Source organism: Cervus canadensis, chromosome 32, assembly GCF_019320065.1.
Source record: "Cervus canadensis isolate Bull #8, Minnesota chromosome 32, ASM1932006v1, whole genome shotgun sequence".
Classification (NCBI taxonomy): Eukaryota; Metazoa; Chordata; class Mammalia; order Artiodactyla; family Cervidae; genus Cervus; species Cervus canadensis.
The window spans coordinates 31,563,442-31,586,817 of NC_057417.1; the positions used below are offsets into that span (position 1 = coordinate 31,563,442).

The window sequence follows — 23,376 nt, forward strand, 5'->3', positions numbered from 1 at the left end:
GTAAGCACATCTATTTCTGCTTTCCTCTTTACTTCCCCAAACAAGGTCAATTACTAAAGGATCCTCAAGCCAAAATCCTTTCTTGATATTGCTTTTGTCAATAGACACACCTGAAATGGTGATTTAACGTGAATACTGGCTAGTAAGAGTGTGTCACTCCCATTTCAATCCCTGGACTTCTCTCTTTTAAGTTGTGGGGTGTCAACCCCAGTGCAACATGCAAGAGATGTTAAGTGTTTTTAACAATTTTTATATAGGGCTAGTCAGATATATGATTTCAGTGAGTTGTTAATATTAAAAATGAATAACTATATAAATAATAATCACCATTTTATAAAGTTAAGCTATAAAATATTTCAACTGAAAATATCAGGGTGCATATTTGAAAAGATATCTAATTTTACTTAACGCCTCTTAGTTTCCATCCAATATAAGCCATGTAATGTAGAACAAGGGCAGTTTTGAGGTAACTTTCTTTTTTTTCAAAGCTCCGTGAGACTAACGAAATACTGCACTGTTAAAAATGACTTTTGATGTCCTTTTGGAGGCCCCTGAGAACCTCTATTTTTATGTCCATATTATCATAACCCTTGTATCCTCACATCATCAGGCAGATTTTTTTCTCAAATTACTAAACTTTGTAAGAATAAAGTTCTGTTCTACCATAACTCTCTTAAATCCCTATGCCTCCCCCTTCCCTCCCCTACACAGCTGTCGGTTTAGTGTATATTACTCCAGTCTTTATTCAATTACATAGATAAGTGTGTACTACAATAGAACAGCATTGTTTTGAAAGGGTTTGGTTTTGCAAAAACAATGGCTAAAAACACATTTTCTGCAAAACTTGCATTTTGTTTTCCACTCCGAACTATGTCCTGGGCAACTTCCGTGTTTAGTGTAACATAGTATTTTGTAACTTGATAGTCCATAATTTGGCCATGCCTCCAGCTAAGGGAGAAACAGGCGTCTCCGATATTACAAATAACTCGCTAAGTAACATCGTATCCAGTTTGTTTACACGGAGTCCCACCACTAGTAGCTATGATTTTTAAACGAATTATTTAACCTGTCTCAGTTCTTCATTTGTAAAGATCCCACTTCACCCAACCTTGCAAGGTTACACGAGAATTAAATGAATTGACCTATTTGTGGGCAGCTCTTGGTAACTGTAACCCAAAGCCGTTATTTTTTCCCGTTAGCTTCGATCCTTCGGTTTCGGCTCCTGGGAGACGACTCCAGGAGCCGTGCGCTGAGCGTCATTTTCCAAATCAGAGTAACTCTGAACCGGGTGGGAGAGTCTTCCTCTGACACCTCTTCTTTTCCTGGTGAAGGTGAGAGGATTTTCTGACGGTTATGGCTTTTCTACTCAAAGGTTAACGGAAGTGAACTGGACACACATTCTCCAAAACCCACGAGCTGCTCCTTCTACCTAGATGCCCAGGCCCGTCCCTCACCATCACGCTTGGGGTCCGAGCTCTCAGCCGAGAAGTCAATGGCAGGCGGCGCAGGCACAGTCCCCGCCAGGTCGCCCTCTGCCTCGCCCTTCTGCCTCGAGCTGCGCCCCAACATCCCCGGCGATACGCGCGCCATAACTCAAATCACGCGCCAGTGCATCGCGGCTCTTAACTAACCCGGCAGCTATCGCCACCGGATCCGGAAATGGCACCTTGCGAGGCGGAAGTCCCGCCCCGGCCTCCCGGGCTCTGCTGTCGGGGGCGGGCCCTGGCTGAAGCCCCGCCCCTACCCGTCGAATATGGCGGGCAGGGTTGGTCCAACGTGGATGGCCCTCTAGAGCTCGCGGCCAGGTGGGCATCTCCTCGGGCGGCTGCCGGGGATGCAGGGCTGGCAGGGTACGCCCCCGCCCGCTTGATCGCAGCCTTCGCTCCCGGCAGCCTCTCCCCGCTGCCCTGGAGAAGGCTAAAGCCCTCCGCTGACCCTCAGACCCCATTTAGGTCTTTCCTGCCCAAGTAAGCAGAACTCTTCATGTCTAACTGGTCCATCATTTCTTTTCTCCATGGTCTACACATTGCCTCATAAGGAAGACCCTGCAGTTAAATGGGTGAATGAATAAGTTTATTGCTCAGATGAGTACTTAAAACATTGTAATAAGTCTTGAATGACTCCTCTTAGTAAGCAAAGATTGTAAACATAAAAGCGTAAAGACAAAATTGTGAAAGAAAACTAAATATTATTTAATACTTCCCTGTTCCCAGCAGCTGTAAACTAGCTCCTCGGGGAGCTGACAAATTTGCTGCCCGGGAATCCCAGAACCAACCTTTAAAATTTTACACTGTTGAAATTATTTTGTCTATTATCGTTTGGAATTACCTCAAGGCATTTTCTTTGTTATACTCACCGATGCCTTAATGGTGCATTTCTTTTCTGGATTCAGACATTGGCCTTCTAGAGGTTAGCATAGATGAGTAACATAGTGAAAGCTAAAACAAAATTGTATTGTATCTTTGGCAAAACAAAATTTTTATTGTTAATAGTACTGCACAAAGAATAGGCAAACTTTCCAGAAAACCTTTTGAGTCAAGTTCCATTTGGCCATTATATTCTGTCCCCTCTTCTTTCCCCTTTCTGGAATTAAGCATTCTTCACGTTGTCCAAATCTTTTTCTATTCACTTCTGTGCCTGGCCATGTGCCCATAGAAAAATGTGTATTTTGGACTTTAGTGTCTGGATTCTTACTGAATGTTGTATTATTGTTCTACAACTTGCTTTATCAATCAATACTGTGACTTTGAGAATTTTTTAATTACTGCATTTTATTTTATTAATTTTTAGCCATACCTCATGACGTGTGGGACCTTTGTTCCCTGACCAGGGATCAAACCAGTGCCCCCTGCATTGGAATGGAGAGTTTTAACCAAGAGACCACCAGGGAAGTCCCCCATTACTGCATTTCATATATTACTCACATGCAAAGCTTCTATGACTGACTTAGGTGAAAATATTTTCAGATTCTCCAGCAAGAGTGGATTTGTACTCCTGTGCAATATGATTGCCCACGAGGCCCCCTTTCTGACCACCATTGCCACCTTTTTATGCTAGTGTGCCCCACACTCCATTTATTTGCCTAGTAGATCTTTCACACTTCTGTTTGTTAGCCATTCCCTTGTATTTGTTGGAACCTGTAAAATGCAAATCTAATTATCCTTTCCTCATAGTGTTGCTGAATGTAATAAATAAGTTAACATATAATTCAGACATACAGAAGATGTACTGGGCATATAATACCATGATAACAAGTATTAGTATTATTTTATTATCTCTGATGTATGTATTACCTTATTGCCCTAGAAGCAACTCTTCTAAGAGACTTCATTCTGCCACAGACACTTACAACACCAAGATCAGAGACAGCACCCTGGTGGTAGCAAAACTTCCTTAATCCTCCTTTATTGTAGTAAGCTGGGATATTTTTCAGAAAGAGTTGTGAATTTTCTCCAGCAGCGCTTTAAGACAATCTACACACTGAGATCTCCCTCCTTCTCTTTTACTGCTGCTTTTGCCCACGCTACCCCATCTGCCTAGGAAATCCCATGTCCCTAGCCTTTTCTGGTCTTGCAGTAAATCCATGTATATACAGTTTAATGCTGGGGAATATATGTTCTGACACTTAACTGTGAGATCACAAGCGACATAGTTAACTTCTTCTAATCTGTAAAATGGAAATATTAATTGTACCTACTTCATAGTCCTGTTGTAAATAGTGAATGAGTTAATGTTTTTAAACCATTTAGAAGAGGTTCCTGGGGTCATAGGGACCTCTCAGCTATTAGCTGGTAGCTGGAATTAATGCTACCAGCAAAGGCTCAGGGACTTCCCCGGTGATCCAGTGGCTAAGACTTCACCCTCCAATGCAGGGGGTATGGGTTTGATACCTGGTCAGGGAGCTGAGATCCCACATACCTCAAGGCCAAAAAACCAAAACATAAAAAAAATCGATAATATTGTAACAAATTTAATAATGATTTTAAAAATGATCCACATCAGAAAAAAAAAAAAAAAAAGCTTAAAAAAATAACCTTGCTTAATGCTCATCCTTCCTCTTTGCTCCTAGGAGGCTGATATTCCTCCCAGCTCTGACGGACATCACTCAGGTCAGACACTCTGATCCTGCTGGGAGTGTCGGTTCCTTAGCCTTTGACCATTAGAACCTCCCTAACAGGAAGATTTCTTCTAAAAGTATATAATTTGTCTCTTCAACACTCACTGAGGTGAGTTGGACATTCTTCCTCCTTTCTCCCCATTTCTTCCCCTTGTCCCTCTCCTTCAAGCCTGCAGTGTCCTAAGAATATAAATGTTGGGTACGTATGGTAAAGTTGGTGCAGCCACAGAAGGAAACGAGAACAAGACGAAAGAAAGTTGATTATACTCACAGGTCCCAGAGCAGGGTCACCGCATGCCATGCAGGGGCAAAGGAAAGCATCAGGTTTTAGTTAAGTGGCACAAGACAGGAGTGAGGGGAAAGCCTGAGCCAGACCTTGATTGAGGTTTTAATGGGAGAAGCAAGATACAGCAGAGTGAGCGGTTTAGGATTGGCTTGTTGGAATAATTCTGGAAGACTTTGCCATAGGGGTATCTCAAGGTTTCCCTGGTGGCTCAGACGGTAAAGCATCTGCTTGCAATGCGGGAGACCTGGGTTCAATCCCTGGTTCAGGAAGATCCCCTGGAGAAGGAAATGGCAACCCACTCCAGTACTCTTGCCTGGAAAATCCTGTGGACAGAGGAGCCTGGTGGGCTACATTCCATGGAGTTGCAAAGAGTCTGACTGAGTGACTTCACTATCTCAAGTTGCCTGGTAGCTGGCCCTGGGGTGATTTAGGGGACAGGAAATACTGACTCCTGTGTGAGAGTGAGATAAGGAAGAGGTGAGGTCTTTAAGCTTGGGACGGGTTGGTTTGCATGGGTTAATTGAACTCTTTGCTATCTCTATGAATTGGGTAGCTCTGGGACAGTCTCTCCTGGACAGCAAGCTTTTTAAGAGGTCAAAGCATCATAAAATACAGAAAATAAGAGCACGTGATCCATCAATGCAGATCTGGTTGCTTCTGCCCAGAACGCTGCCCAGCCCAAGCCTCCACTTCAGCCGACTTCCAGTTACTATCCCTCAGGTCTGTAACGAAATGTTGACTCGTTGCATTTGTACATGTCCTAGGACCTCCCACCCTTTGTTAGTTTGTTTGAGCCCCACCATAACAAAGCGCCAAGAGTGGGTGGCTTAAACAACAAATGAGCGTTCTCATAGTTCAGGAGGCTGAACGACCAAGGTCATGGACCACAGGGAAAAAAAACAAAAGATATCCATAATAACCTAAGCTGGTAAAGAATCCGCCTGCAGTATGGGAGACCTGGGTTCGATCCCTGGGTTGGGAAGATCCCCTGGAGAAGGGAATGGTGACCCACTCCAGTATTCTGGCCTGGAGAATTCCATGGACTGTATAGTCTGTCAGGTTACAAAGAGATGGACACAGCTGAGAGACTTTAACTTTCACATCTGGGATCTTAATTGCCTGACCAGGGACTGAACCTGCTCCCCCTGCATTGAAAGTGTGGAGTCTTAACCACTGGACCGCCAAGGGAGTCCCCACACTGCCCCATTTTATAAGGATGACTGTTCCTGGATTACAGTCCAATTCAAGGATCTTACATTAACTAGATTACCTTTACAGAGACCCTATCTCCAAATAAGGTCATATTCTCAGGTGGTGGGAATGAGAACATGAATGTGTTGGAGGAAGGGGGACCCCTTCCAGGGCCCAAAACTGGGCTCTTTTCTAACACTCGGAAATGAATTGTCTGAGGAGACACATCTGCTGACAAAGCAAGAGATTTTATTGGGAAAGAGCGCCTGGGTGGAGAGCAGGGGGGTAAGGGAACCCAGGAGAACTGCTCTGTCTCATGGCTTGCAGTCTCGGTTTTATGGTGATGGGATTAGTTTCCGGGTTGTCCTTAGCCAATCACTCTGACTCAGAGTGCTTCCTGGTGGTGCACGCCTTGTTCAGCCAAGATGGATGCCAGAGAGAAGGATTCTGGGAGGTGGTCGGACAGGTGGTGTCTCCTTTTGACCTTTCCTGAACTCTTCTGGTTGGGGGAGGTTCATTAGTTCCCTGTTCCTTACCAGGACCACCTGTCCTAACACAACTCATGCAAATGGTTACTATGTTGCCTGGCTAGGGTGGGTGGTTTCAATCAGTGTGCTTCCTATAACAAATGTATCTACTTGTGTGTTGGGGGGGAACACACTTTAACCTAAAACACTCCCCTCACAGCTTTCTCTTCATCCTACTATGTTAGTGCCTCCCACTGGGCACTTCATAGCACTTTATCCATCTCCCACGCAGGCTACATCCATCTCCCATGTGTGCTAAGTCACTTCAGTCATGTCCAACTCTTTGCAACCCTATGATCTGTAGCCAGCCAGGCTCCTCTGTCCATAGGACTCTCCAGGCAAGAATACTGGAGTGGGTTGCCATGCCCTCTTCCAAGGGATCTTCCCGACTCAGGGATTGAACCCATGTCTCTTACATCTACCACTAGCAGCATCTGGCAAATGCCTCCATCTCCCATAGCATTTAGCATACCTTCATTCTAGATATTGCATTTTTGAAGCCAATTTCCCTTTCTCCCTCCAAGTCCCCTCCCCATAAAAGCACAGTGAAAACCCCATCAACACAAGCACTGTTTATGTGTCTCTTAGTCATTTTTCTCTGTATGATGTACACCCTATGATGCTCAGTGGGTACTCAATGGAAAATTGATGAATGAATGAAAGTGTGAACTGTTTGGAGGGGAAGGTGGCCCATGTAAATAACTATACTCATAAATTAATGTGTTTGTTGCCTGGAGAACATTTAAATCATTTTTACTAATTTCCAGAAGTAATCCTCTTGGGATGCATGACATTATGCTTGTAACTTAATTAAAAGGATGTATACATTTGCCCTGTAAGCAATTTATTATGTTCCAGAAAGAATCCCCTTGGAATCAATTTCATCACAGTTGCAATCTAATTTGAGATACATGATACTTAATCAATATTGTGTTATAACTGCATTCAGCAAGTATCACTCAGTTATGTTTGATCATGTTCTTCATATAAGCACTAAAGTTATTTATTATTATTTGCTATTTTGTTTCCTCTACTGTGATGAAAGTCACTGCTTCAAGCATTTCTAAGTTGTTACTGTTAAGACTTAGAGACCAATTGACTTTACATACCTATCTTTTTTAATCAGCCAACCTTTTATATTCTAATTGGGTTTCCATTGATTGTATTGACTCTTCTCTCTCATCTTATTTTTATTCTTGTTTTTGTTTTACATTGGTCCAAAAAAAAAAAAAAAAAACAAGAACTATATTAATCATCATGGTAATAATACACACTGTGGTTTTGTTCAAACATAAGATGTTGTTAACATATCTTTGTTGACCAGCCAACCAGCTCCACCCTTATTTCATAGTAAACATGTTTTCACAACTATTTCTCCTCCCTCATTTGAAACCTGAGGTCATTACATCACAGTCCTTTTCTCTGTCTTCATCTTCTGACTTTTGTGTCATTCCTTTATGTTCATGGAAGGCTGTAGTCCCCGACTCTGTTTCAGCCATCCTTCTCCTCAGTCAGAATTATTACTCCCAACTTCACCATCTATATGGATGACAAAGTCACCTTGATATATAGTTTGCACCATTTTTCAAAGAGAAGGGGGGGGAAATGGAATAATAGAAGAACCAAGAGACTGGTGAACTCTCTGAAGAATTCCCTCCTCTGTTCCCCTGATCGTGTTTCCTGTATTTCCCACATGTAACATCACTTCTATATTATGCCCAAACAAAATTGGCATTAAAAAAAGAAACTCTTAAGAGTGACGTCAGCAAAAATGGTAGAGTATGAACCTCAAGGGGCCGACTCTAACACTGAAAATCCTGCCAAAAAACTGTCAGAATCACCCTTATCAAAGCTCCAGAAGACAGTCAAAGGTTTTCAACAACTAAACAAATGCTTAGTGGTGGTCCAGAGACCAAGACTCCAGGTTCCCAATGCAGAGGGGCCAGGTTCTAGTCGTGGCGAGGGGGCCACTCTAGCTGCAGTGCACAGGTTTCTCACTGCAGTGGTTTCTCTTGTTGCTGAGCGTGGGCTGGAGGGCTCCCCGGGCTCTAGATCACAGGCTCAATAGTTGTGACGAGCACCGGATTAGTTGCTCCGAGGCATGTGGGATCTTCCCAGATCAGAGAAAAGCCCATGTAGCCACAGAGACCCAACACAGCCAAAAATAAATAAAATTACTTAAAACAAATACTAGTATGATCATTGGTAAACTCCCCTGAGACTTGAGTCTACTGTCAGCGTTGACTATCATTCTTCTTAAAAAAAAAAAAAAGTAGTTATTATTTATCTTGGCTGCTCCAGGTCTTCATTGGGGCATGCAGGATGTTTAGTTGGAGCATATGAACTCTTCGTTGCGGCATTCAGGAACTAGTTCCCTGACCAGGGATTGAACCCCAGCCCTCTACATTGGGAGCACAGTCTTGGCCACTGGACCACCAAGGAGGTTCCCTGATTGTCATTCTTCAAGTCAGAAAAATGCTGAGCCTGGTGGTAGCCTCTTCCTTTGACATCCTCCACTTTGTTCAGCTGTGAATTGTTTCTTTCAAATGCATATCAAGGTGAATTACACATTCCATCTTCCTTTCCTCGCTTGATTTTCTTTACCATCTCTGTCTTGGCGTCTCTGTGTCCAAGTCTTCAAGTCACCTTGCTTATTGCCACTCAGCCCTCAGGCTTCAATCTCTCTGTACTTTCTGCAGGAAAACTGAAAGTTGCCCAGTCATGTCCGACTCTTTGCAACCCCATGGACTATACAATCCATGGAATTCTCTAGGCCAGAATACTGGAGTGGGTAGCCTGTCCCTTCTCCAGGGGATCTTCCCAACCCAGGAATCAAAGCGAGGTCTCCTGTGTTGCAGGCAGATTCTTTACCAACTGAGCCCCAGGGGAGCCCACTCTGAACTCCGCCTCCCATTTACCCATGCCCTTCCTCCGAGCTGTTATTTTCTCCCACTCTTCTCTTCTGGAAAATTGTCCTTAATTGCTTAGCTGTTTCATATAAACATCCTGAAAGCTACTGAAGGCAGGGACAGTTTGGACTAACTCATCATTTCTCTTTCCCTGACTTCCAAAATAGATACCTTTATCTTTGGTTACTTAGGTGGATATTTGCTGAATGAATGCAATTATCAACTGTCTCAGGAGAAAGGAGCTAGACACAGCTAGGTGTTGAATGTGTGAACCAATGGCTTTATTGCCCAGGTGAACATTCAGAACGTTATAGTGCGTGCTATGGGAGTCCTTTCAGAAGGCACTGCATTTGTACACTTATTTTATTTTTTTGTACATTTATTTTAACCTTTATATTACAGGCACTTTATTAAGTTCTGGAGAAAAATCTCGTTGGATCAATTGTTTGTTTAGTTGCTAAGTTGTGTCCAACTCTTTTGCGACCCCATCGGACTGTAGCCCACCAGGCTCTTCTCTCCATGGGATTTCCCTGGCAAGAATATTGGAGTGGGTTGCCATTTCTTTCTGCAAGGGATCCTCCGACCCAAGGATTGAACCGGAATCTCTTGCATTGGTATGCAGGTTCTTTCCCACTGAGCCCCCAGGGAAGCCCTATTTTTAAAATTTTTACAAACTGAAGTATGTCTCTTCATTTAGATAGTCTTCCTTTGGGTCTTGCATGTTTTTCAAGCTTATTATTTATTCTTTAGTATTTTGTTTGGCTCTTGAGATTTTTTTCTATTTTCCTAATTTGGATATTGCTATATATAGATTTCAGGCTCCCCAGGTGGCACTGGTGATAAAGAACCTGCCTGCCAATGCTAGAGACGAAGAGACGCAGGTTCGATCCCTGGGTCAGGAAGATCCCCTAGAGGAGGGCCACCCCCTCCAGTATTCTCACCTGGAGAATCCCATGGACAGAGGAGCCTGGCGGGCTACAGTCCATTTGGTGCAGAGTCAGACATGACTGAAGCCACTTGGCATGCACACACGCATATATAGATTTCAGTTGACTTTTTTATTGTGGTAAAATATAAGATTTATCATTTTAACCATTTTCAAGTGTATAGTTCAATGGCATTAAGAAAATGCACATGCAATTGACTTTTTAAATAGTCATATTAATCAGTCACTTTTCTGAAAACTCTTCAATGGGTCGTATGTATTTTCTCTTTTTCCCTAAAGAGAAGTATAACATGCTAATGAGAATAAGGTAGTCTCCACTTGAATACAAATATCTTGCTTTGATGGTGGGGAGGGGCAGACTTCCAGAACCATGTTTAATCATTGTTTAGGATAGTATGCATTCTTTTTTAAAAAAATGTCTTAATATTTTTGGCTGTGTTGCGTCTTACAGTTGTGGCGCATGGGCTTAGTTGGCCCGAGGCATGTGGGATGGAACCTGAGTCCTCTGCACTGGAAGTCTGTCTTAACCACTGGACCAGGGAAGTGCCAGTGAGGCCCAATTTTAGTGATGGGTCTAGCAGCCAGGTGGGGCTTTGGGGCAGAGCCTGGAGAGCTCATGGTCCTGTGGGGTGCCTGTCTCCTTCTAGGCTTCCGCATGGTCTTCAGGTTGTGGGGTGGGATGGGAGCGGGGCCTCTCCTACAGGCCCCAGAGCTTCAGACGAGTCTGAGGTTCTACTGCTCTTAGGGTTTCATCCTTAGTCTCGGGGTCCCACCTCTTCCTTATCAGAGCCCTGACTGTGGCGTTGGTGAGTAACCATGACTAAGGAGTTGACCATTTCTAAAGTTCGGCTCCTTTTTAAAAAAATTATTTTTAATTTATTTATGGCTGTGCTGGGTCTTCGTTGCTGTGTGAAGGCTTTCTCTAGCTGCGGTGCCCCAGCTCCTCATTGCAGTGGCTTCTCTTGTCGCAGAGCAGGGCTTTAGAGCGCGGGCCTCAGTAGCTGGGGAACACGGGCGTAGCTGTCCTGCAGCACGTGGAGTCTGCCCGGACCAGGGATCGAACCCATGTCTCCTGTTCTGGCAGGCAGATCCTCAACCACTGGACCACCAGGGAAGTCCCAAAGTTTTAGCTCCTTTTCAGTGAGCCTGAGCTTGGTCCTCAGAACTGTCTGCCCTTCTGGTTTTGCTGCATATTGATAAGAGATTGCCTGGAGGCAGTGGTTTTGCCTCTTTGAAGCATCAGTGGCCACCTAATTTCAGCTTTAAAAAATTTCCCCCACGTCCTCAAACACCAGAGAGATTGAATAAGCCAATGCACCCCCATCTACCACTCCCCCATCCAGCTCCCCCAAGATAATGGTCATCACATAGCTGTCAGCATCATAGCAAGCACCTGAAATCCTATCCTTAGGCTCTGCTTCTTAGGACCATTCCGGGTACCAACTCTCTTAAGCTGGGCCACTGAGAAGCAAGGCTTGAGACAGAATTCCAATGCCTGCGTTACATGGAGAGAGTGTTCTGGGGAGAAAAGGAATGGCAGAAGGAGAGTCAGGAAAAGGAGTTAGGTAAGGATGCAGCCTCAGAGGGAGATGAGCTTGCTTCTGATTTCATTGGCTCCAGAATGTCAACTGCATCATCAGGGCTGGTCACAAGGTCAAGGTCTTTCTGAAGCCACAGGAGGTGAGCTATCGGAGTAGACTGAAAGGGGGAGGTGTGTGGGCTTAACGTGCCCAGGAGACAGCCCCGCATCAGCCAGGAACAGCTGTCAGAACTGGCTAGCTCTGCGTTCGTAGCGGCCGACACACAGAGCAGCTAGGCGCCTCGGCCAGGCAAGGGGATCGAGATGGGGCATTGGCAGTGCGCGCCACAGGCTCCCTCGGTGTCCAGAGGTCCTTGGAAAACCTAGTTGATCCCTTTCGGGCACCATTTGCTCTTTGATCACGTGATCACCTGGACTCGGAGGCAGAGCACTTGGTGTCACTTTCTGTGTGTGCGCTCAGTCATATCCGGCTCTTTGCGACCCCATGGACTGTAGCCCACCAGGCTCCTCTATCCATGGGATTCTCCAGGCAAGAGTACTGGAGTGGGCTGCCATTTCCTACTCTAGGGGATCTTCCTGACACAGGGATTGAACTCAAGTCTCCTGCACTGGCAGGCAGAGATGTTAACCACTGAGCCACCTGGGAAGCCCCTGGTGTCAGTTCACCTCTGGCGTAAAGACAGCGTTGGTCGAGGCAACTAGCTGAGTAATTTGTGTAGGTCCCACAGCTTGTAAGAACGGAGGCAGAGTCAAATTTTCTTCTAGCAGTATTCACTTTGGGTTGAACTCTGGCCTGGAGGAAAATGAGTTTCTGTGGCAAAAGCCAAAGACCCGGCTGTTTGAAGGCAGGGACTTCCTAACATCCTTTGTCAACTTCTGCACTTATGTCATAGGTTTGCTACAGTAAGTGGCCCTGAAATTCTTTAGAGGAAGAGGGCCTCTGTGTTTGTTTTCAAGGCAATGGAGGAAGGAGGAGGTAGGAGAGGGCCATGGGACAACCCCGCCTCTCAAAAAAATTCTGTTCTAGATAGAGAATGCCAAGGGATTAAAAAAAAAAAATCCCTGGGGTGAAAGAGGATAAGATGGTTGGATGGCATCACCGACTCAATAGACATGAGTTTGAGCAAACTCCTGGAGATAGTGAAGGACAGGGAAGCCTGGCATGCTGCAGTCCATGGGGTCACAAAGAGTCAGACACGACTGAACGACTGAACAATTCTACTATATTAAGAGGTTTGTGGCAGGGGCAGTTTGTCAATAGGATGTGAAATGGAAGATGAAAGTCGAACCCAGACTTCTCATGTGGCTTCCAAAGAAAGCATTTCGAAATAATCACAAAGCTCAGGTGACTATTAGGCACTTGACTCCTTAATTCCTTTTCCTTCTGTATTTAATCACCTGAAAGTCATTTGGAAAAGGCAAGCAAATTACTGGCTCCATCCCTATGGCTGTTCTGTTCTTACAAATCTCTTAATAGTGTTGCCAGGACTGTGCAGGTGAAATTTCATAACCATTCTTCATCAGGAAGCAAACTGTGGTGTTAATAATCCCCAAGTAAAGTCGCTCAGTCGTGTCCAACTCTTTGCGACCCCATGAACTGTAGCCCACCAGGCTCCTCCATCCATGGGATTTTCCAGGCAAGAATACTGGAATGGGTTGCCATTTCCTTCTCCAGATCTTCCCGATCAAAATCCAGGTCTCCCGCGTTGCAAGTGGATTCTTTACTGTCTGAGCCACCAGAAAGATCTTTAACCCCCAAAGTGGGTCCTGAATTTTGGAGGCTTGAAATTCACCTTTTCCTTTCTTGTTTCCTCAGACTTCAGTGTTCAGATCCAAATGCACAGCTGATCACTTGAGTGACTTCTTAACAGTAAAATTAGAGCTACTTATAGGGGGAGCAGTAAGATTCTGATGGGGGGGGTGGCTAATGGAAGAAGAGGCATGGAGTGGGATGTTTGTAGACAGTATCGGCTGGGCCCTAAGAGGAAAGGGAACTGGAGGCCTTCCGTGCCAGGAAGAGCAGAGACTTTTATGTGGGTCAAGAAAGTAGCTAAAGGCTCTTAGGAAGGGAGCGACATCTGACCTGTCTTGTTTTAAAAAGAAGATCCTGGCCACAAGTGTGAAGATTGAAAGGGCAGCAGAGTGAGTGGAAGGCAGGCAAGTGACCAGGCTAGGAAGGGACGAGAGCCCCCCTGGGTAGGTTCAGGTGGGAGTGACTTGATGTAGTAGGGTCGGGAGAAGGAGAGACAGAGGAAGCACTCAGGTTAGTGCAGGAGAGGGCCGCGTCCGCTCATCAAAGCAGGGGGCCACAAGGCAAGGAGCAGGCTGGTGGTGGTGGAAGGGAGATGCCACAATCAATTCTGTTCGCTGCTCGGCCTCGCGGTGGAGACATCCAATAAGCGGCTGGATCTGGCCCTCGGGAACAAGAGCCGGTCTACCTGCCCCCAAAGAAGGCGCCCGGCTCGGATCTGAGATGATCCCATGGCGGGATGGGCCGGGCCAGGGTGGTGGTTGGGGGTCTGCCTCATCTGGAGCCCGGGTGGAAAACTCTCCGCTTGCAGGAACACGGCTGGCGAAGTCCGAAGGTCCCCCGCTGGCTCCGGCGTCCTTAAATGCCGGGTTGCTAGGCTGAGGAGAATCTCTCCTGGAGACCTGCCGTTTTAGGGTGGGGGGGAACCCAGGTGTCCCCGCGCGGTCGCGTGCCCCCGGCGCGGGCCAGACCGAGCGCACGCTGGGCAGAGGCGGGGGGCGCTCTCGGGCCTCCTCTCGCGCCCCGCGGCAGCTGGGGAAGGACCTCAGTGCGCCCGCGCCGCCGCCAATCAGCGCGTCGCTCCCGCGGCCGCCCCGGCGCTCCAGTGACGCGCGCGCCAGCCCGCGCCCGCGGCGCTTCGGACGACGGCCCCTCCCGCGCCCGGCCGGCCCGTTAGCTGCGCGCCGCGCCTCTTGTGCGACGGCCCCTGGGCGGCGGCGGCGGCGCGTGCGGGGCGCGGCCTTGGCGCGCCCCCTGGCGGCCCGGCGGGGCGCTGCGGGCGCGGCGCTGACCCGGAGGCGGCGGCGGCGGTGCCCGGATGGAGGCACGTCATTGTCCCCCGCCGGGCGGCTGGGCTGTGTGCGGCGGCGGCGGCGGTGGCGGCGGCCGAGGGGGATGGAGCGAGCGCCGAGCCGGGTCAGGTAAGCTCCCGCCTCCTCCCCGCCCGCCGCCGGCCGGCGTGGGCCCGGCGGATCGCTCGGCTCACCCCGGCTGCCGCCGGCCGGGCCGCCCCTCAGCCGGCGCGGCCCGCCGGGGGGCTGGCGCGGCCCCTCGCCCGCCGGCCCCGCTCCGCAGCGGGCCGGGCCGCCAGGGACCCAGCCGCGCGGGTGGCAGCGCCGCCGCCGCCGGCCGGTCCGGGCCAGGCCCGCCGGGGAGGGGGGCGGCGGCCGCGGCGCCGCGGGAGCCGGGCTGCGCGGGGGAGGCCGGGCTGCCCCCCGGTTGCCATGGACACTGCCCTCCCGGCGCCCCGGCCCGGCCCAGTCCGCCCCCTCGGGCTGTGGGCCGGGTCCGGGGCGGCCGGGCCGGCACCGGTCTGTCCTGGGTGGGCGTGTGCCGGCCGCCGCCCCCCCCCGACCCCGCGTGGCTGCCACCTCCCGCCCCCCGCCCCGAGCGCCCCCCGGAGCCCCGGGCTCGCCTCCCCGCCCCCCAAAGAGACAAACTTTCCCACCGGGTCGGCCCGCCGCGCCAGCGCCGGTCCGCTCCGCCCTCGCGGGGCCGGCCACCTGGCCGGGTCCCCGCCGGGCGTCCCGAGTCGCGCACGCCGGCTGCTGGGCGGAGCGGGCACCCACTCGCCGGGAGAGGAGGGGGCCGGCGTGGCGTCGCGGTCCCCACCCCCCGCACTCCCCAAAAGCGCGTGTGCCGGGGTCCTAGTCTTTTATCTTCGGGGCAGGAAGAGCCAGCTTACCTGGAGAGGGGGTGGCGGGAGAAGGCGATCAGATGTTTGAGAAGATTTGGCGGAACCCGAAGTTTTTACCGTCTTAGGACTTTAACCTCGCTTTACGACGAATGCAATCGGGATCGCTTTTGGTGAATAGCTCTTTTATGTTCCGGGAGGCCTTAAGGAGGGCTGACTTGTTGATGGGAAAAGCACGTTGTTGGTTGTTTAAAGTAAACAACACTCAAATAACAGGAAAACTGGTTGAGAAACTACTTAGTTAGCACCTGTTTTTCAAAGTGAGCCCCACTGTTTTAGGTTCTTCCACGTGTTAGTGGAGTCTCAAATCTTAACTTGTATATTTGAAACATCATCCTCTTTTGACTATATTTATTCATTCAAAATGGATTGGTGATAATCATCTGTCTCACTTGTTTGTATTTAGAACCAGTTTCACTTTCTTTTCTGTGTCATTGAATTAAGTCTACAGAGTTTGGTTTGTAGAAGTTTAAAGGTAGTCGATGTGTTTACCTACAAGTAATTAAAATCCAGGTTGTGTCTTTTTAAAGCGTATGCGTTTGAAAATGGAAATACAGCCAGAAGGTGGATTACATTATTAATATATTAAAAAGCAGAATATAACAGTTTCTTTTTGCATGTATTGATATGATTACCACAATGTCTGAGGAATGCCATAATGTTTAGAGAGATGTTTATTCTTCTAAAAATGAAAAACATATATTCTAGCCCCTTGTCACCACAAGGGAGAAGAAATACCATAGGAGGGACAGCATTTTAAGACTTTCCAGTAAAACATTGTGCTTAGAGCAAGTTACACTTAAAGGAAACACTTGTGAAGTCACTTTGTCTCATTCCTCCACACACCATCTAACCTTGATTCTTGTACCCAGTTTTTTTCAAACATGCTTTTGTAATTTTTTGTTTATCTGTCATCAGAAGATGTTGAGAAAAGTTTAAACTGTTCATTGAAGTAGTTGCTTAAAAGTCCTGAGATTTATAACAGTAATGTTTAAAAGCTTTACTGAGAGTAAAGAACACGTAACATCTGAATCCTACACAGCATAGTTTGGCTTCCAGAAAGGTTTCTCCATAGCAGATGGAGTTTAGTTTAATGCCTGATGGTTTCAGGGTAAGAATTCCTTGGCTGAATACACATAATGAAGGAGAATGGACGGTTTTGGTTTTCCCAAGTTATAATGCTATTTGGTTGTCAGTGACTGAGTTGTATGTTTTACTTAATTTTTTTTTTTTAAGAGTTGTCCCCCCCCCAAAAAAAAGGCAACTGTAGAAAGTAAAATAGTTTTATTAGGTCGTTAGTGAATGATTGTCCTGAAAGGGATGTTCACCCCAGAAAATTAAGGTTTTTGCTATTTAACATTATTGTAAATAAGGCTAGGTTAATTTGCTTCTTCCTTTTCTTCCTCCTCTACTCCTTCCTCTCTTGTTTTCTTAGTCTTGCCTCTTGTTTTGTAGTTTCTTTTGAGTGTCAAATGAGGAAAGTGTAATTTTTATTTGGATAATATGGCTCCAGCTTTCTTCCTAAGTAAGGGTCCTGTACTATATTTTACTTAGATTGTCTTAGCACTTCAATTCAGTTTTTCTTTTTGTTAAGATCCAATTAACATCTTTTCTATTTCTACGAAAAATTCCAAAATTTTTTCTTTAAGGTTGTACTTTTAAGGGAGGTGATAATCTTGCTTTCATGTAAAATCACAACAAAATCAAGGCTTAAAAATTTCCCTTGTTGTGAGTAGACAGTGCATCATAACATTTGTTAAGGTGTCATATACATGGGTATTTATTTCACTGTTTTGAGTATTTTTTGAAATAAGTTTTAATCCTACTTCAGAGTCCTTAAGGATTAAATGAGATACTTTATACAAATCAGTCACCCGCAGCCTGGTGCTAAGAGCAGACACTAGTTCCATCCTCTCTTCACAGCTCATTCATCTGTTCAGCACGTGTGGGGAGTTTTCCCTGTGCCAGGTCAGGGCGTACAGACAGGAGTCTGGCAGGCAGGACAGCTCCCCTGGAAACCAACTGGAGGGTGCCCTGGGTGCTGGGGAGCTTCCAGGAGGGGTTCTCAGCCCGCCTTGGGGGAGGGGGCTGTCCAGGCAAGGGTCTAAAGGGAGCCGGGGGAGTGTTCACTGGCTGGAGGTGGAAGGGTGGGAGAGGCCTGGGGGAAGAAGACCGGCCCGTGCCCAGCGGCGAGAGAGCGGGTAGGATGGGGAGAGGGCCGAGCGTGCCTGGGGAGGTTTCTGGGGCTGGCAGGGCGGGTCCAGGTGTTGGGGAGCTGTGAGGGGGCAGGCTCAGCTGGAGGGGCACCTGCTGGACGGTGGCCTGCTTGAGCGTTCCTGGGGTGCTGTGCCCTGGGCCTTGGTGGAGCCCGAAGGAGGCCCGCCGGGAATGTGGGGCCTGGCGCCTGTTCCCGGCGGAGACTAGTTTGGGTTAGGGTTGCCCCGTTTCATAGGCCCGGTTGATTCTGTCCAGTCTCTCACAGGTCCTTAGGAATATTAGGTTAGTGACTAACACATGCCTAGGACGTAGAAAATGCTCAATTAGTGGTGGTCCCAAGATTTTAGAAGGGTTCAGAGAGAAAATTACAGTGAAGTACTTCTATAACGTGTGTTTGTTTTCCAGTTTGATGTCAGAAATGCCTTAACAGGCTTCATTTTAAAAAGTCACGTATACCAAATGAATGAGCCTTTTCAGAAAATGTGTTTCAAGAGTGAGACTTCCTATTTTTTTTCTAAAGTAGTATAGTTCAAACAATGTCATTTTGAACTTGAAGCTTAAAGCTCGGTTTTCTTTTCAGGTAGCTGAGCCTTTTCCCTGGGGAATTACATATGAATTGAAAATTAAGCCAAAGGTATTAGTGCATTTCACATTCCAGGTTTAAGCACAAGAGAGAAAAAGAGATACTTCATGAATGTAGAGAATTGGAAATTGAGGTACTTGATTGTAAATCAAAATATTAGATTTTCAGAGGGCATGAAATAGAATGACACAATCTAATCAAATACTTCACTGAAGATTTTATGGTGAAAAATCATTGGCATGTTCAGATTAGCACAATGGTAAATATCCCAAGAAAATTATTACAGAGCTAAAAAAAATACTGTTGCTTTTATATTGGAGTGATTTATTGGAAAATTAGCCTAACTGCTTTTAATTATTTTCCAAGATTTAATGGTAGAATAAGTAGATGACTTTTCTTGACCTTATGAAGCAAACATATGCTTTTCGTCTTTTACAGAGTTGAACAATGACCATAGTTGACAAAGCTTCTGAATCTTCAGACCCATCAACCTATCAGAACCAGCCTGGCAGTTCTGAGGCCGTCTCACCTGGAGACATGGATGCAGGTTCTGCCAGCTGGGGTGCTGTGTCTTCGTTAAATGATGTTTCAAATCACACACTTTCTTTAGGACCAGTAGCTGGTGCTGTAGTTTATTCAAGTTCATCTGTACCTGAAAAATCAAAACCATCACCACAAAAGGATCAAGGTATTACTTTTTAAGAGACGGAATCGCTACAGGAAACTCCTGTATAAATGCTGTCCATAAGTTGGTAGTTTCAGAGAGGGGCTTATTTTGCAAGATAAATTATTGCCACCTGAGTGGCCAGCAGAGTTACGTTATTTGACGGGCTTCATTTTCCTCTGCTTCTGCTTCAGGATTAACATACGTATCATAACAGGGTTAGATTATTCTTAGTTACTGTGAATTTCTTTAACTCCTAGTTTTTGAAGGACAAACTTTATTCTGGTGAGAACCGAGATGCACGAGCGTCTCATTAGCGTCATTAACTATCACACCCTGAGTAATCGTCTGCCTCCTAAAGATTTAAAAACTGGTGACTTTTGACAAATGAGCTCTGCCCAACTTTGTTTTCAATTTTTTGTTTGTTTTTGCCCAGTTAAAGTCATCTGTGGTTATAAAGCTCTTTGAAAGATAGCAGATCACGTAAATATTACATTATGTATCCAACCATATGAATGTGGTTACATGTGTTAAAAGTCATCCAGAGAAGTAAGACGTGGATACTTTAGCTAGCGCTCCTAAAACTTGGGGATTTGAAAGCTTTGAAATTGTGAGAAAAGATTGATTCCCACTCAGGACATTGTTCACGTAGGATGGCTTGGCCCTCGGATTGTTTGAGTCCTCTCAGTACATGTGATGCTGTGATGTGGGGTGGGGGGTGCGATTTGCTGAAGGTGTTTGGGGGAGTTTGTCTTACAGAACAGTTTTACGGAGAGGTTTGGAGACCTTTACAGGCAGGACTTTGCCCCAGGACGCCTTCCCGCAGACCCGGCCTCCTCTCGCCTTGCGGGGCTCCTCTCTGCCCCAAGGTGGAGTGGGTGTCACCCCCGGCCCTTTTTTGGGGCGCTTGTCACACGTTTTAAAGACTCACGTCTCTGTTCCTGATTTGGCTCTGCCTTCTTCACAAGCTGAAGCCTGCCTTTTTGCCTACCGAAATGCTCAATATCGCTGTTGCAAGCTGAGAACCATCTAGCGGGCGTCTTAGTCTTTGGTGGCACTGAGGAACTGGCAGACTTGTGAAGAAACACTCTGGCTGCGGATGATTTTGGCCTCTCCTAAATAAGTTGTTTTTGAGCTTCACCTGAGTTTTATTAGCATAGTTGTCAATTAGCCATTTAAGTCTTAAAAATAGATAAATTCTTAGTGAATAGTGTCTTTCTGAGTATGTTATCATGGTGCCTAAAATCCCATCTCCTTACTGGTGAAGCTGGGATGACGTCACTGCCACCCTTCAGAATCGTGAGGACCCGGTCGGCGGAGGGGGCGGCGCGGGCCGGGCGGTCCGCACCGCCGCGGGGGCCGACCCCGGGTGCTGGTGTTAGCTAAGGAGGCAGGACGACTGTGGCGGAGCCTCAGGTGCCCTCCGGGCAGCCTTGTCTGTCGGCTCCTGGCCACTCGTACCTCCACCCACTAACTCCTCGCCTCACTTCCCAACTGTTTAAAGCAAATCTCGGACTTTCTATTTCATCTGTAAATATTTTAATGTGTCTATCTAAATGATTCTTTTCTGAAAATTAAAATGTTTTCCTATTAAAAATCCAGTCAGTATTCAGATGTCCCCAGTCGTCGTAGAATGGTTTTTAACAGTTGGTCATTGAAACCAACTTCCAAACAAGGTGTACCCTTTGCATTTGGTGAATGTCTCTTTTAAGTTTTTTTAAATCTATTAAATACTGTCCCCCCTCTCACACACACACTTTTGTCCTTGAAATTTATTTATCAAAAAAACCAAATCATTTAGAATTTCCTGCATTCTGGACTCTTTTCTTTTAAAATGTCCCTTTCTCCCCTGTGTTTCTGGTTAGCTGGTCATAAGAATCTTGGTCAAGTTCAGATGTGATGTGTTGTTATTTATTGAGCTTCAGAAGTGTACAAAGCTTTCGCTTTAACTGTTTATTTTTCTAGCCCTAGGTGATGGCATTGCTCCTCCACAAAAAGTTCTCTTCCCATCTGAGAAGATTTGTCTTAAATGGCAACAGACTCATAGAGTAGGAGCCGGGCTCCAGAATTTGGGCAATACCTGTTTTGCAAACGCAGCACTGCAGTGTTTAACTTACACGCCACCTCTCGCCAACTACATGCTTTCACACGAGCACTCCAAGACATGTAAGTGTCCTGACGCGTGCAGTGTTGTGGTATGCTAACCTACTTTCATTGTTTTCTCTGAAATGAAAGTGAAGAATTAAGTCAAGAATTTGGTCATCACTAAGTTGGTTTCTTTGAGAAACCACGGAGGAAGACTCAAAGGTTTGCATTCAGGTTGCATAAAAAACATTGTGCATGTAATTTAATCTGTGAAATTATTTAAAAGAAACGTGTTTGTTCAGCATTTGGTGTTTCTGAATACACTGCTGACTTCCTACACTTGCTGAAAATCGTGCCATAAATATCTACTGCCAACAGCTGGGGACAAGCAGGGTTGAGTCCTGCCTCTCCTGGCGTCCATCCTGTGTCGAAGGCTTGATTCATTTACAGACTTTAAGCGTGAGAGGAGCCTCTGGTCACAGCTCCTAACCCCTGGAAATTTGTGCCGGACTTTCCCTTTGGTGTGTGAGAGCTCAGTTTCCAACCTAGAGGGCAGGAAATTAGTTAAAACATGTTATGTCTTTAAAAACATGTTATGTCTTTCAAAGAGCATGTTTTACTTTAACTAGGGGAGAGCCAACTCAGTGGTCAACAAGTGAAATTCAGAATTTAGAACGTATCTGTTTTTTGTCGAGGTTTTGAACGTCTACATATAGTATTATAAATGCCCTTCACCTTTTATAAGTGAAAACTCCCTGTTCTTTGATCTACGTGAATGTGTATGTGTATGTTCAGGTGCTAGTCCTTCATTATTAGGGTGAAAAAAAAAAAAAGCCCTTGATTTCTTTCTGAACAGTTCTTTACTTTTTTTTTGGTGGCTTGTGGGATCTTAGTTCTCCCACCCGGGATTGAACCCGGGCTCTCGGGAGTGAAAGTGCTCAGTCCTAACCACTGGAGCATCAGGAAATTCCTGAATAGTCCTCTACTTGATGGAGAATTTAGACACATTCTTTTAAAACTTTTCCCCTCAAAGAGCAAAATTATGGCTGTGTAAAGAATTTGGAAAGTACAGAAAAATTTAAAGTAACCAAAGGAAAATCACTGAGACTGTCAACCAGGGGGTTCAGATTACAGAAAGAAAATTCTCTTTGCCCTCATTTTTTCCTTTTCCAAGTCCATAGTTGGTAATTATGTTAATATCTAATAATTGACATATTAACACAGTTTTCCGATCATTTTTACACTTAATAAAACTGGGGTGTGAGAGTCCAGCCGTGGCACCTGGGCATCGAGAGAGAGGGGTGGAGACAGAGGTGCAGCTGCCTGGGGTTCCAGAGTCAGGTGCCCGTCTGCTACAGGCCGTTGGTAGTTTTCCCTCGTTATCAATAAACAGTAAACTGCGCATACTTAAAATACACAGTTTGATGCATCTTGACGTTTGTGCGCACCCATGAAACCACCACGATGAACTCTTTCATCGCCCCGGAAAGTCTCAGTGTGGCTTTGAAATCAGCCCTTCCAGCCCTTCCTGCCCCGCATCCCTTCCAGACCATGCAGCCACTGATGGGCTTTCTGTTTTACTGCAGATGAGTTTGTGTTTCCTAGAATGCCAACTATGGGGGATTACGCAGTATTTATAATGCCTGGCTTTTTCACTCAGCACAGTTATTTCAGTATCACTCATTCCGTGTTGCTGCTGGATCAGCGGTTACTTTTTATTGCTGACTAGTACTCCATTGTATGGATGGATGTACCACAGTCTGTTTCTCCATTCACCTGTTGACGGACCTGTGGGTTATTTCCCTTTCGAGGCGGTCACAAGTGAAGCTGCTGTGAGGCTTTTGTAAGGACGTGTGTTCATTTCTTGTGGGTAAGCATCTAGGAGAGGAATGGTTTGGTCCTATAATATGGGTACACTTGACTTTAAGATACTTCCAAACTGGGAAGAGGAGTATGAGATTTTACATTCCCACCAGCTATGAATGAAAGTTTCATTCGCTCCCCATCTTCCCTTATCCTTGGTGTGGTCAGTCTTTCTAATTATAGCAACTCTTAACAGGTGTGTAGTGTGACAGTATCTTACCGTGGTTTGAATTTGCATTTCTGTAGTGAATAATGGTGTTGAACATCCCTCCATATCGTTCTTCAGCAGCTGTGTATTTGCTTTGCCCAAGTGCTTGCTCCTATCTTTGGCCTGATTTAAAATTGGGTAATTCTCTACTTGTTGAGTTTTGAGACTTTTTTTATGTATTCTGGATAGAGTCCTTTATCTAGTACATGATTTGCAAACCTTATTTCTCAACCTGGAGAAAGTAGTCTCTTCACGCTGTCTTTCAAAGAGCATGTTTTATTTACGTCAGTATTTTT

The 23,376-nt window shown here is 46.2% G+C and overlaps 2 protein-coding genes across 5 annotated transcripts in view; one reads left to right on the forward strand and one right to left on the reverse strand.

Moving 5' to 3' along the window:
* Positions 1–1,631, reverse strand: part of EIF2AK1 (eukaryotic translation initiation factor 2 alpha kinase 1) — a 32,575-nt gene extending 30,944 nt beyond the window's left edge. Inside the window, exon 1 of the mRNA XM_043454913.1 lies at positions 1,455–1,631. Coding sequence (XP_043310848.1) covers positions 1,455–1,590 — 136 coding nt within the window. The 5' untranslated portion in view covers positions 1,591–1,631. The remainder of the gene's footprint in view (positions 1–1,454) is intronic.
* Positions 1,632–14,554: 12,923 nt separating this feature from the next.
* USP42 (ubiquitin specific peptidase 42) overlaps positions 14,555–23,376 on the forward strand; it is a 39,297-nt gene continuing 30,475 nt past the window's right edge. For 2 of the 4 annotated variants that reach the window (XR_006267036.1, XM_043455757.1), the window contains exons 1-3: positions 14,555–14,687; positions 18,699–18,948; positions 20,890–21,090. Coding sequence is in view for 1 of the 4 variants with exons in the window: in XM_043455757.1 (XP_043311692.1) it covers positions 18,708–18,948; positions 20,890–21,090 (442 nt within the window). In the remaining 3 variants the exon portion in view is untranslated. Of the gene's footprint in view, positions 14,688–15,417; positions 15,574–18,169; positions 18,312–18,698; positions 18,949–20,889; positions 21,091–23,376 lie in introns of those variants that run through there. The other 2 variants (XR_006267037.1, XR_006267038.1) reach the window with 2 other exon arrangements.